At 39.3% G+C, this 14,051-nt stretch overlaps 1 protein-coding gene across 10 annotated transcripts in view; it reads left to right on the top strand.

Moving 5' to 3' along the window:
• Positions 1-9,392, top strand: part of PAM (peptidylglycine alpha-amidating monooxygenase) — a 120,055-nt gene extending 110,663 nt beyond the window's left edge. For 7 of the 10 annotated variants that reach the window (XM_042822794.1, XM_042822796.1, XM_042822787.1 and 4 more), the window contains 5 exons: positions 1,909-2,008; positions 3,337-3,390; positions 6,573-6,776; positions 8,063-8,119; positions 8,573-9,392. In XM_042822794.1, the coding sequence (XP_042678728.1) occupies positions 1,909-2,008; positions 3,337-3,390; positions 6,573-6,776; positions 8,063-8,119; positions 8,573-8,754 (597 nt within the window). In that variant the 3' untranslated portion in view covers positions 8,755-9,392. The remainder of the gene's footprint in view (positions 1-1,908; positions 2,009-3,336; positions 3,391-6,572; positions 6,777-8,062; positions 8,120-8,572) is intronic. The other 3 variants (XM_042822797.1, XM_042822792.1, XM_042822793.1) reach the window with 2 other exon arrangements.
• Positions 9,393-14,051: the final 4,659 nt, after the last annotated feature.

Raw genomic sequence — 14,051 nt, 5'->3', positions numbered from 1 at the left:
AAAGGATGACTGTACTGAATTTTTTAGTATTTATTATCTGTATTCCTAATTACTTCCATTCCATTTGGCTTATGAGAAACTTTACCCATAAAGAAATGTGATTTAGGATGAAAGTGATGATTGTTTTTCTGGTTTTGTATGTTTTTGGTGGTGTTTGGTTTGGTGATTTTTTTTTTATTATTTTTTTTTAATTTTTTTTTTGAAAGCAAGAGGGGTGGTTCTTTCTTTTATGAACAGTTCTTAGTGTTAGCAATGTGTAAAGGATGTAGTTTTCAGTCCTGAGATCTAAGATAGAACACTTAACAGAATTTGACCTGATAAATAAGTTCACCATATTCAATTTTCCAGGCTACTCACTAGAAGAAGAAATTCTTAATATGGCAGCCCTACTTGTCAGGAAAGTAGTTCTAGATTGAGTCAAAGCCTGCTGCTGCAAGTATCCCTAAGTCATCTGTAAAACAAATGATACATTTAGAATCTTCTTTTAGGGAGGAATCTGTAACTCCCCGTGTCCAGGCAAATACAGTAAATGTCCAGGAAAGGCATTTAGGAAAGAACAGCATGTGCTTCTACAAAAACACTGCCTTATCCCAGTTTTTATTCCAGGTTCTTTGATTTCTCAGGGCTAGGAGAGTGAGCTGCCATTTACTCCTAAAATGTTTTATTCTTGGGAGCAGTAATAATAGCTGGGAGGAGACATACATTAAAAACAGTGCCTGATAACTTTTAGTTCTTCTCTGGTATATAAATTATAAGTTGCAGATGGAGTAGGTGTTCCCTTGGAATGTACTCAGCACTGTGGCAGCTTATTGCTTCTCCTTGAAGTTCTTCATTTAGTTCTTCATTTCTTCATAGTCTGCAGAAACCAAGAACAATAATTCAGGTCAAAAAGTTAATTTGAAGTCGAAAGCCATGTGGAAGAGCCCATTCTGGGGAGACTTAATATCTTTGGCACCGTTTGTTTCCCTGCCTCTTATTTTTATCTTCACTTAAACAGATCAGCACTTGTGTCTCACACTTGTCTGTACATCTTATGGTTATGACTGAGAGGCCATTCATATTTTGAGATAACATAATGTATGATAATAAGCAATATCATCTTTTAATAATCATTCTAAACAATTGTTCAAATCTTTTTATGTATTTTGATATGTCTCCTGATCTGTTTCATATATATATATATATATATATGAATATATATATAATATGCCTGTATGTAATGTGCCCATTAAAACCATATATATTGACTGGTAAACTATGGTTTTTCCATTCATCACACTCCTAACTTGTAAAATGGGATTCTATTTCAGGTGTTACTAACATTAAACCTGTAAGCAATGATACAGTGGTAGAGGATGCCATCATGTTTCCTTGAAAAAGGAACCACTTAGCTCAGACTTTCCTAGGCTTCTTGGAGAATGAGTGATCTTGTGCCAGTGCTTAAAGCTGCTAATGGAATGTGTACATGCTGATATGTTTTATCTGGAGAATCTGTGCTTAGGAACATTGAGCTTGCTTTCCTTGGTTAAAAAATAAGAAATGTAAGTTTGCATTGGGGGTATCACATAGCACTATCCAAAATGTCCACCTTTAGTAAACTACATTTCAATACCACTACCATTCATAGCTATATGTGCAGTATGTATCTCATATTTCACTGGATAAAATTGAATGCTGAAATATAAATAGGAATTGTTAAGCATTAATGTATCTGATACTCTCCGTGACGTTATCCCTGGAGAAGGCAAGTGAACAATAGAGGTGTAATTCCTCTCCTTTCACTTGCATTAGATCTGCAGTATTTTCTGGTCTAAGAACAGGATATGACCATTCTCGGGCTTTAGAGTGAAAAAGGCCTCATGAATGTGTAGGCACTGAAGAGTAATCTGTTGCTGCTTATCTTCACAGAGCTTTGAGATGCCACATGATATTGTTGCTTCAGAAGATAAAACAGTATTTGTTGGAGATGTTCATGCCAGAACAGTGTGGAAGTTTGCATCCACAGAAAGTATGTTCTTTTTGTTCTTAATGTCACATCCTGACATTTCGTGTTTTCACCTCTTATCTGTTACTGGTTTAATCACAGTGATTTCAGTACACAAAATATTCTACCTGCAGAAGGTCTGTTACAAAAACAGCATTACTGTATGTTCTGACAAAGGGGAGTCCTGTGTATATGAGAAGATATCAAAATGCATTTGCCTCATGGTAGATCTGTCTCTAGTTACATCAGTGCATGATTACACAAAAGTATAACTTTTTGGCATTTTGTTTTTGTGTGTCATATGTTGAAATCCACTGCTTCCTTTGGAAACTTTCTGGGGCTGAAATGAAATCATGAATCAGCCTTAAACTTCTTTTCATCTGTTTGGGAATAATTATCCTTGGAAAATGAATGTAGCATCCTTTGAATTTCTATTCCTATCAAGTAGAAATATTTTCCAATTTTAATCTAGTAACCCCCAAGGTTAGATATCAGGGAGAGAAGCCTAATTAGTCAGACATCAGTTTAGTAGGATTCAGAGAAGAGAATAAATGGAATAAGGATATATAAGGATAATGAATAAACTTCAAGAGAAGAAAAATATGAAATACCATATACCAATAAAAATATAGCATTAAGTCATCTCAGATTAAAAAAAATATATGAGAGAGAGAAAGTCTCAGGCCTCAGGATGTTAGGCAACCAACAACAGCCTGCTGTTATAAATGAACTTCTGACTAAGCCAGTTACTCCACATTTGTCTGTTCATAATTCACGGATTTTCCTATGAGGCATTTGGTATCAGCTGCTGTTAGTAAAAGGAAATGGAACCAGATAAATTTTAGTCTGAATGGATGTACCTTCTTTTCTGCATCTGGTTACCTGAACAAGAACACTTATAGTCCTATTCAAAGAAATCTGAGAATAAGAACAAATTGATTTCTTCATCACTTATACATTCAGAGAGAAAATTCCTTATTTTCTTTTTGGCTGAAGCTGCAGTACAGCACTGCAGTAGCTAAGGAGTTCTGGTTCAACCTATCTTTAATCTGTCATAGTTTGTGTTATAATTGGCAGTGCTAGTCTTTGTAGGGCCTCCTGGAAGCCTTGCACATATCCATAAAGCATAAGAATTAATTATTGCAAATACTTTTTATGAATCAAGGTCTCTTCTTTTTTAAGGCCTTGTGTGCTGCTGAATAGTTTATTTTGACTCTACTTTCTGAAGTTCAGGTGCTAATGGGATTGTTTACTATAGGGTTGTACTGTACATTTGAGAAAGCTAGCAGAAAAATGTCACTGAGTGTCCTTCTGAAATGTCAGTTGTCCTGAAGAATGATTTTGTTTTACAGAAATGGAACATCGGTCAGTTAAAAAGGCTGGTATTGAGGTGCAGGAAATAAAAGGTTAGTCTGATCCTGAATGGAAATGAAGGAACAACAGTTTTCATATAGACTCTTTCCATTTCTGCCAAACTGGTGTAAAAATAATTGCAAACTAGTTTTTTCACCACCATTTCATACATAATACTCATTGATAAAATGAATAGCACAGAAATTAAGAGAAAGCAGCTTGTAACCATGTTACTTAGTAGGCACTAACTCGCACAAACCAGTAATGGCATGTGCTTCGCAAGTATGAAAAAAGGATAAAAATTTAACAAGGTGTTTAGTTTCATATCACTGTCTGCCTTGGTCCAGATTGGAATCTGTGGATGCAGAAATAGCTCTGAAATAATGGTGCTCCCACAGCCTTCTCCTTATTCCACCATTCTCAACCAACAAAGAAGGTTTTTTTGGGACAGCAGTTGGTTCATCTTTCTGCACAGTCTTTCAACATGTAATCTCCTTGGTTGCACTTCATTGTATTCTTACCTATTTCTTTCTAGACTTATTACTTATATTTTATCTGAATGAGAACAGGGGATAAAGAAGAAAAACGTAGAAATTTAGTATGAAGGTATTAGGGAATGTATATAGGTAAACTTGAAGGGGGAAAATAGTAGTTCGTGAAGATGAAAAGTAGTTTTAATAATTAATCTTATGTCCTATGACTTTCATGCTGGAGAGGAAAAGTTTATTTTTTGTTCAGCAAAATAGTGCTTGGCAACTAAGAGAGCTTTATAAAATGTTCAGCTGTTCTTATTTGGTTTCCTTTGGTTGGATTCAGTACTTTTTTTCTTTACTTTATGTATGTATTTGCAGACAGAAAAATGTACTAAAAGATCTCAACTGCCAAATGTAGCATGTAGCAAAAAGAAAAAAAAAAAAAAAAAAAAAAGTAGATGGCCGTTACAAAGCAGTGAAATTCTTCCTGTCAAAACAGTTATCCTGTTTTATCTCTATCAGATCTTTACATCAGTACTCCTGAAGCATTCAGTAGGGGAAGTGCTGACAATGAAAGATCCACAGTATAAATAATCCAGGGATGTGTCAATGTATTTCAGCTTTTTTCTAGGTACATACCATGCTAGCTGACAACTTGGATGTTACAGAGAATATTGAAATAGTTAAGAACTTTTTCTTACCCCTTGAGATACTAAGAATCTCTAAAGTGAAAATATAGAATCATGGATTCACCAACAGCTTCAAAAAGACCTCCAAAATCATCTAGTCCAATTATCCACCTAAACCATGTCCCATAGTACTACATCTGAACATTTCTTAAACACCTCCAGGGACTGTGACTCCAATGCATCCCTGGGCAACCCCCTTCCAGTGCCTGATCACACTTTTGGAGAAAAAAACTTCCTAATGTCCTACCTGAACCTCTCCTGGCACTACTTGAGGCCATTCCCTCTCATCCTATTGCTAGTTATGCCACAGAAGATTCTGACCCCGACCTTGCAACAGCCTCATTTCAGGCAGTAGAGGGCTACAAGGTCTCCCCTGAGCCTTCTTTTCACTGCACTAAACAGTCTCAATTCCTCCAGCTGCTCCTCACAAGATTTGTGCTCCAGACCCCTTACCAGCTTCATTGCTCTTCTCTGAACACTTTCCAGGGCCTCAATGTCTTTCTTGTAGTAAGGAGCCCAAAACTGAACACAGTACTTTAAGTGCTGCCTCACCAGTGCTGAGTACAGGGGGATGATCTCCACCTTGTTCCTGGTGGTAACGCTATTTCTTATGCAAGTCAGGATGCCACTGAGCTTCTCGGCCATCTGGGCACACTGCTGGCTCATGTTCTGCTGAGTGTAGACACACACCCAGGTTAGTTTCTTCCACACAGTCTCCCAGCCACTCTGCCCCAATCCTGCAGCATTGCCTGGGGTTGTGGTAGTCAAGGTGCAGGGCCTGGCATTTGGTTCCTGAACCTCATACAGTTGGCTTCAGCCCAGGCAATCTAGCCTGTCCAGATCCCACTGAAGTGCCTTCCTACCTCAGGCAGATTTAAGTCCATTCCCCACTACTGTCTGGGCCCAGCCACCCAGACATTTCTTTACCCAGCAAAGAGTGTACCTCTCCAAGCCGCAGGCTGACAGCTTCTCCAGGAGAATACTGTGGAAGACAGTTGCTGAAGTCAAGGTAGACTATGTCAACAGACTTTCCCTCATCCACCAAGTGGATCACTTGATCATAGGAGATTGGGTTGGTTAAGCAGGACCTGCCTTTTGTGAGGGCTGGACCTTGATCGACTGGTTGTCCAGTACATGCTGTGCGTTCTCACTCTTTTTTTGGAGGACTGCAGGATTGCTCGTAGATTGGCAAGGATACAGATAGGAAAAGGAGTTCATGGCTATTTGAACAGAGAGCGGGTTATCTTTCTAATAACATTGAAATTTGAAGTGTCTACTATTCATTCAGATAATTTTTTAATTGGATACAGAATAGAATCAATTTTTGTGATGTAGCTACCTTTTTAGACAGGCAGTTAAACATTAAAATAACATAGAGAGTTTTAGTTGTGAAAAAAGTAGCATGAAGTACATGGTCTTTCATACACTTGAAACATTATGTAAGGATTTTATTGAAACTGTTTTTCTCAGCGTAGGTGGACAGGAAATAGTTGGGAATGACTGGATAAAATTTTCAAAAGCTCTTTACAGAGCCAGAGTTCTTGCATGAGACAGCTCTTCTGAAAATGTAACCCTCAGTCACAAGTTTATGGAAAATAACATTAAGCACTATCTTTTTTTGTCTGTGATAATATAACCCATATGAGATTTATGTATTTATTATGAGAAAGTAATTTTCAAAAGGAGATTTGCTTATTTGCAAAACAAACTTTTTTTCTCAGGATCTGTCCATATTTAAAATTAATTAATTAGTTAATTAAAGGCAAAACTCTGCCTGGCATCTCTCTTTTGTGAGAAAAGGGAAAAAGTATTCTTGCCAGAGAGTGGTATCATTCACAGTCTCTGCCTTGTTCTTCTCTGAGGTTAGAACTAAGCATTGGGAAGGAAAACTTTCTGGAGCCAGACAGGAGTGGAGAATGAAATCCTTCTTCAGTGAAAGCTAATTATGTCTCCATTTGCCTTTTGTTTCCTTGTCACTCAGCACTTAGGCATTCTAGTGGTTATTTTCTTTAATTCCTCATTCTGTTGCTTGATGCTTATGAATTACTTACTGAAATTGTCTTCTTTTTAAAGCATCAGAAACAGTTGTAGAAGCCAGATTGAAAAACAAACCAGAATCAACAGACCCTCTAAAGAAGCAGGAAAAACAGCATTTGGTTCGACAAGCGAGCACTGGAGTTTCCTTTGTTCTTATTACAACTCTTCTAATTATCCCTGTTGTTGTCCTGCTGGCAATTTTAATATTTATTCGTTGGAGGAAGACAGCAGTCTGTGGAGGTAACCATAACTGACTATACAAAAGTTTTGATGGTTCCATTTCAGCACATCTCTGAACATAGAGGGATATGGGTGTGAGGAGAGGTGTGCTGTCTCCCTTTACCCTTGCATGCAGGTTCAGTGATGGTGCATGCAAACTAAGCATTGGCGCTCATATAGCAGTGACACCTGAATTTGTTTTTGCACCTCAAGCCACCGTCCTTTACCTTTAATTGGTCTCAAGAACGTATTTGTTTTCTTGGCCAGAGTCTATTAACAGTGCAGTTTGATTTTCACTTTGGGATCTTCATGTTGTTGAGAACAGAGGGATGTGGGTATTACAAATGCATAACCTTGCGTTGCTATAATACACCTTAATTCATTGCTCTGAGAATTTTGCCTCATGATTACAGTGCTACTTAAATTTGTTTTTAATTCATATTATATAACAGCATTTTTTTCTGAGAAGCTGGTGATCTGTAGTAGGAGTTTGATAATCAGATTTTTTTTCGTATGGCATAATGAATTTTGTGAAAGGTAATTCTCAGTAAGCAAAGAAAACGTACGTGGAACTGGCAAATGATGGTTCTGCCATTGGCTCAGACATGGTGTGAAAGAATGGGCCATTCAGCAGTCTGATTTTACTGTGCCACTGAATTGGATATAATTTTTGATGTGTTAAAATTTCCTTCTGTCTGTTTTCAAGCATGTATGGCACAGCTAGCGTGCCCTCACTGGATTACTGCACTACTGTTTTCAGTAGTAGCAGCATCTGCATATTCCGTAGTGATTCAAATAAGTATTACATAGAGAAATTTTAGGTATGACTTGTTTGTTTTTTTTTTTGAGATCAAGAATTGGAAGACTTACCAGAGAGGAGCATGTTCTTTGTAGGAGAGGGATTCATCTCTGAAGGCAGACTATGCCACCTGCAAATGTCAAGCCATATTTTGTCCTGTGCCAGAGTGTAGTTGTTGGTTATGCACATTATAACCGCAGGGTTCTTGTCCTTTCTGTAAGCTCTTGGTGGTGACAGAAGTGAACACTTGAAGGAATGAAATTCTCAGAAATAATTTACGTGAGAATCTTCTCAGTGGCTGAAGTGCCATACACTGAGTATTTGTGATGTGATTGTTTTGTTAGGACTTATCATTCTTCACCTTAACTGAGAAGTTGAAAATTCGGTGTCCTTGGTGCTCCCAATCAGTGTGTTCAATGTCTGTGCTCTGTGTTAAAAAGCAGAAATAATTACTGAATCATAGAATATAATTTTTAAGGTCATTTTTGAAATCTGTGTTATCTTTCAGCAGATGGGGAGCACAAACTTGACTCAAATTCAGGCCGAATTTTAGGCAGACTTAGAGGTAAGTAACACCTAAGATCTTTTAAGCACCCAGTAGATGAAAGTTTTTTTCTTTGGTAACTTCTAGTGGAACTTTCTCAGGGAAAGTTCTGGGAAAATGTCCTTTCTAACTCCCTTCATCCAGCAGTGTCTGCCTACTAAAAAGGAAGTGGAAGATCAGAGTCTGTTAATAATGTATCTGGTGAATGGAATGAAGTGCTTTGAGATGTGGGCAATCTAGTAGAGGTGCAGATAGCCTGCATAAAGACTTCCAATAAAACTGTGTTTGCTGCAAATAAATATTTGAAACTTCAGCGCTGATAGATTCCATAATCTATGTGATTAGGCTCTTGTGCAGATCTCTAAGAACACTTTCTAGCAGGACTCTTAAAAGAAGTACTGACGGTGTAGGTAGATTTTTGATTTTCCTCTCTCACACTAGAGCAATTGTTTGACAGTGATTTCCTTCCCACAGGAAAAGGTGGTGGTGGCCTCAACCTTGGGAACTTCTTTGCGAGTCACAAAGGCTACAGCCGAAAAGGGTTTGACCGTCTCAGCACCGAAGGAAGTGATCAAGAAAAAGATGAAGATGATGGCACAGACTCAGAAGAAGAATACTCGGCACCTGCACCCCCACAAGCACTTTCTTCCTCCTGAAAACAGCCTTTGCATTCTCCATTATATGATTCAACCCAGAATGTCAGATTCCTTTTCCCTTAAGCACGTTTAAGATTTTGTGTATTTAATTGTAAACTGTACTAGTCTGTGTGGGCTGTACACTGGTTTCTTTAATTTTTGTTCTCTTTTCAAGTGGAGGAGTGTATGGAAGTTCCATATCAGTGCCGTTGTTTTTTATGTGACCATCTTAATAAAGCATAAAGTCTTCTGATTGCAGCACTGATTTAAAGCAGTAGTATTTTCTCATAAAAAATTGGGGATCTTTTCTGTATTTGTAAATAAATTGTATTACCTGCTTCGAGAAAGTATTTTTCCTATAAATATTCAGTTGCCAATTTCTTTTTTGTGCCTTTCCTCTTCCATGTCCTTAACCTGTTGCAGTACAGAGAAAATACAGTGCCACAAGAAAATGAAGCTGCTAAATCTTCTTCTATTTTTTTAAAATCACTAACATTATATTGCATTGAAGGAAAAAAAAAAAAAGTATCTATTTAATTGTTTTTTCTTCTTGACTTGATGTGTTTCTGGGATGTCTTATTTTTAGATGGTATCACTATTAGAACACTATTTTCAGGAACTGAATGTAATTTGTGTAATAAAGTGTTCGCAGAGCATTAGCTGGCTGAGTGTACTCTGGAATTTTTGCATGCTTTTAAGTTTTTTGTATACAACTTTTGTAAAAGTTACACAGACCACTTAATACAGAAAAATATCAAAAAAAAAAAAAAAAGTCTTCTATCAGAGGAGAAAAAGTGCTATTTTGTGTGAAAGATGGAAAATATTTTGCTGTAGCACACGGTTTGGTTTCCTTGTTTTGGGGCTTTTTGTGGTGTTTTTTTTTTTGTTTGTTTGTTCTGTTTTTGTTTGTTTGTTTTAACAACTCATGATTTACGTACACGTACAAAATCAAGCTTAACCATTTAACCATTTCTAATGTGCTCCCTCTTGGAACAGGAGACCTGGCGGATATTTGTCCTCCTGCCTGAGTCATCGACGTGTGAATCACTGTGTGACGTTGTCATGATTTATCAGTCTACTTTGAGGATCACAGTGTGATTAATCTCCTTCTAAAACCTGAGTTATAAACAGAGTGTACGCAGCTGTAATTGCCACAGGGTTTTATGAAACAGCTTTCATGATCATCATTGTGGGTGTTGTAGTGCACTGCTGCTGATGCAAAGTGCTCAAAAAATAGGCTTTGGGTTCCTTGTGGCTGCAGCATTTCCAAGGCAATAAAGGTAATTGCACAGCAGCAGAAAGCAGGATTTCTCACCCAGCCTGAGTGGTTTTATATATTTTCTCCTTAAGGAAAAAATACTTTGAATCTTAGACAGATTTTTTTTTTCTAAGATAACTTTCTAAAATGCTGGAATATAGGCTCCATTTCATAAGATGTGTTCTGTGTTGCTTCCTCTCCAGATATTGTGTACTTTCCTAGTGCTGACAGTGTTTTTCTGTCCTACTTTTGGAAGCAATGGGAGGGGAGGGGAAGGCAGGGGAGGTGGCTCCTACAGGCAAAACGATGCAGAGCCATCCCAGGAGCCAGCTGTGAGTCAACAGTGGGTAGGATTCCTTGGGAAGCACATTGATTAAGAAGAATTTTCTAATTAAGCAGTGTGCTGTAGTAGTTAATGAGGATTTATAGATCAATACTGTAAATGGCAACTGCTTCTAGTTCGTGAAAGCTGGGTTTCTTTCTTTCTTACCAAAACTTGGGTCAGCAGTGTGTGCCCTGCTGCGGGGCGTTAGGGTTCAGGGGTGTGGGTCACAGTACTGAGAACCACGAGTGAATACTACGAAGACGACCTTGTCACGATTAAAAGCTGAAGTTAAGCCACTGTATATTTTCTGTATAAAAGAGATGGTAATAAACTGAAGTTTTAGCACCCTCTTTTGTCTTTACGTACAAATAAGCGTATTTTTTAATTCTTGGAAGTGAAAATGTTGTATCTCCATTGCAAATAATCAAAATTTGTTAGCAAAATATTGCTATGATGTAACTGCTCCCAAAACCTCTCTCCAGTTCCTGTGAAAAATTTGCCTCTGTGCTAAAGCAAAACCTGCACGCTGCTGGGTTTGGCCTTGGTAGCTTCAAAACAAAAAGAGCATCTGACTGGCTTTGTTAGGCGAGCACTGGGGGAGCTGCGTGGGAGCCAGGATGCAAGGGACATCAGATTTTTCTAAATGCCAATCTGCTTCCTTCTGCTCCTTTCTGGTAATATTTCCATTAGTTATTTCCATGTGAAGCAGGACATTCTGCTAGGAACCCCCTGGCTGATTTCGTCATACAAAGTAATAAAAAAAAAATATAAGCCACCACTAAATATGGAGACATTTGTTTAAGAGCCTGCACTGGAAGTATTGTTATACCCTCGTACAAAGATGGCACGGAAAAAAATTGTTTCTTGTAAATAGTTTTATTAATTAGTTGCCAATTTTAAACTAACAAGTACAGGATTTTATTTTATTTTTTAATAATTAGAATGTGAAAAATGTAGCCGGCTGGGGTAAAGCAGCCCAAGTTTCCGGGTTTGTTGCAAGCCATCGAAGGCTGAAAGTGGTTTCTGTTTACACAAGTGTTAACAGAACCCCGCCTCAGTTCCTGTCCGCCACCACCACGCTTCTCACTGTGGCTTTATAACGCTCTTAGAATACAGCTGAAGAGAGAATTGTGTTAAAAAGGAGAGAATCTCTCAACACTGCCGTTTTTATTTTCTCAAGATGGGTCTCAGGCTGCAGCACTGCTCTGTGAGACCTTGCCCTCAGGTTTGGTGAGTGTCCATTTTTGTGTAAGACACAAAGCTGTCAAGGCAGTCAAGGTGCAAGCGGCCTAATGCACAAGCAGACTTTTTGTATAATGCATATTTTGTGAGTGGTCAGTCATGCAGCATTCAAATAATATGGGTCGTGCTGCTTCAGAAATGCATCTATACTTTCACAATTATCATCTAGTCCCAGACTCTTCTGATGTTTTCCACATCCATATGCCCACAGGAGCGCTCCAGGCTGCATCCTGCCTGCTGCCCACTCCAGGTCCAACTCCCACCATCAGTTCTGCTGGATTTCCCCTGTCTGCTTGCACCAATCCAACCTGCTGGAAAGGCTAGGAACGTACCAAATGCAAAACTGATGTTATGGCTGTGTGGAACAAGTGTATTAAAGCAGATTTCAGTTAGCATGTTAAAAATGGCATGCATCTATGAAGTGAATACCAAAGTGCAGCCTTTGCTGAGAATGCAGTCTGAGGAGGAAAGGCCTTCCTGGAAAAATGAACCACTGCATAGCAGCTTCACGAGTTGTCATACCTTGCTAATGCCCTGGTGGCTGTTGGTGCTGGGAGCAGAACCAAATGGAGCCCATGGCCATAACAGTCGCAAGAGCTGAGTCTGGCATCTGAGTGAGTACCCCACACACTGACAGACAGACAGCTTCTGTCAGGCAACAGAAGTAATCAAGCTGGAAAAGCTAAGTTTGCTGAAGCCTCTCCCATTTCTACAGGATGAGTTCCTGCTCTCCTTTTTCTGGGTCTTTAATCTGCAGAACTGATGGATGATGCCTCTGACTGGATGAACACTCAGTGCCAAGTTTATCCCTCTGATGGGGATAGATTTATTACTGTATTACCATGTATTACGTACCACTTGTAACTGAAATTCTGCAGAGAATACAGACCTCATTTTCCTGTGGCCCTTTTTCTGTGGCTCTCCCATTGCTGTGCCTGCCAACTTTGTGAAGAGTAATGAGTACTTCTTCCAGTGTGCCTAGGGACTGACATGGTGATATGCACTTTGTACAGGAGGCAGCAGTGAGGCATAGAGAGATTTAAAGCATAAACTGACAAAAAAATTTCAACTACTTTGAAGTACAGTGTCTATGTAATCTGATTTATTCCCTTTCAACCCACTTGGATATCATTTTACACATGCAAGGCTCTGCTTCTTGCCATCAGCTGAAGCTCTGAGTATTCCCCATCTGCAGATCAAAGCTTGGTGATTCCTTCTGAGCACCCAGAAAAGGCCCACCTGAGTTAACATCTGGTTAATTATGGAAAGCTTTATCCACATCATTTCAGGGCCATCACATTGGCAACTTGCAGTGAGGCAGCACAGTCTGCAGCTGGGGATGCTGTCCTGCTCACAGCCTACTCACAGCCCACCTATATCTGCTATCAAGGCAGCATGGCTCCTGCAGGCCCCTTCCCCACAGTCAGGGGATCCAGGAGCCCTGCAGGCAGAAGGACACCTACAGGCAGTACCCATAACTGCACTATGGCTTCCGTACTCTTGCAAGTGCGGTGTTGGGCTGTGTAAAAGCAGAGGGGAGGAAAGGGGAACTTGTTAGGGAAGACAGCCCTCAGGCAGCTCCTGAATTACAAATTTTAAAATAAAGTTACTGCCTGATTTGCTGTTACTTCTTTCTCAAGAGGCTTCTATGCCAAATTAGAGCTTATGTTCTGCACTGTTGTGCACTGTTCTTCAACTGAACAGCTGGGGCTCTTCAGCCTGGGGAAGAGAAGGCTCTAGGGAGACCTTATAGTGACCTTCCAGTACCTGAAGGAGGCCTACAAAAAAAGCTGGGAGGGACTTTTTATAAGGGCAGGTAGAGACTGGATGTGGAGAGATGGTTTTAAAGTGGAAGAAGGTAGGTTTAAACTAGATATTAGGAAGAAATTCTTTATTGTGAGGGTGGTGAGATACTGGAACAGGTTGTCCAGTTAAGCTGCAAACACCCTCTCCCTGGGGGCTTTCAAGGCCAGGTTGGATGGGGCTTTGAGCAACTTGGTCCAGAGGGAGGTGTCCCTGCCTATAGCAGGGGAATGGGAACTAGATGATCCTAAAGGTGCCCTCCAACCCAGATCATTCTGTGATTCTATGATCATAAATGTCTACACACCAGGATTTCCATAGTAGGACCACAGGCCTACTATGTTATTACTGCTAGGTTATCTACTGTGTGTAAAAGGGATATCAATCATCTCCTGAAGACATTGCTAATTCCCATTTATTTATTCAGCCTTCTAATTGTCTGTCTGGTCTTATTGACTTCTGTTGGATTCATGTGCAAGCAGCATCCTCTGTGCTGATTTTCTACTGCCTGGTGAGACTGCAGTGCTTGCGTGTTTTAGTTCTAGTTAGTCCAGTGAGTTAGCTGAAAACATCTATTTAACTGCTGTAAATAGTAATATAATATTTCTTCTCATTTCCTGTTTTGAAAATACCAAAGAGGCAACTGTGCAAACAGATTCTGATGTCATTAGAGTAACGATGTCAGCCACA

This window comes from Centrocercus urophasianus, unplaced genomic scaffold (genome assembly GCF_019232065.1).
Source record: "Centrocercus urophasianus isolate 14NV4802_14NV808 unplaced genomic scaffold, USGS_Curo_1.0 seq_21, whole genome shotgun sequence".
NCBI classification, from domain to species: domain Eukaryota; kingdom Metazoa; phylum Chordata; class Aves; order Galliformes; family Phasianidae; genus Centrocercus; species Centrocercus urophasianus.
This window is presented reverse-complemented; position numbering and strand designations above follow the sequence as displayed.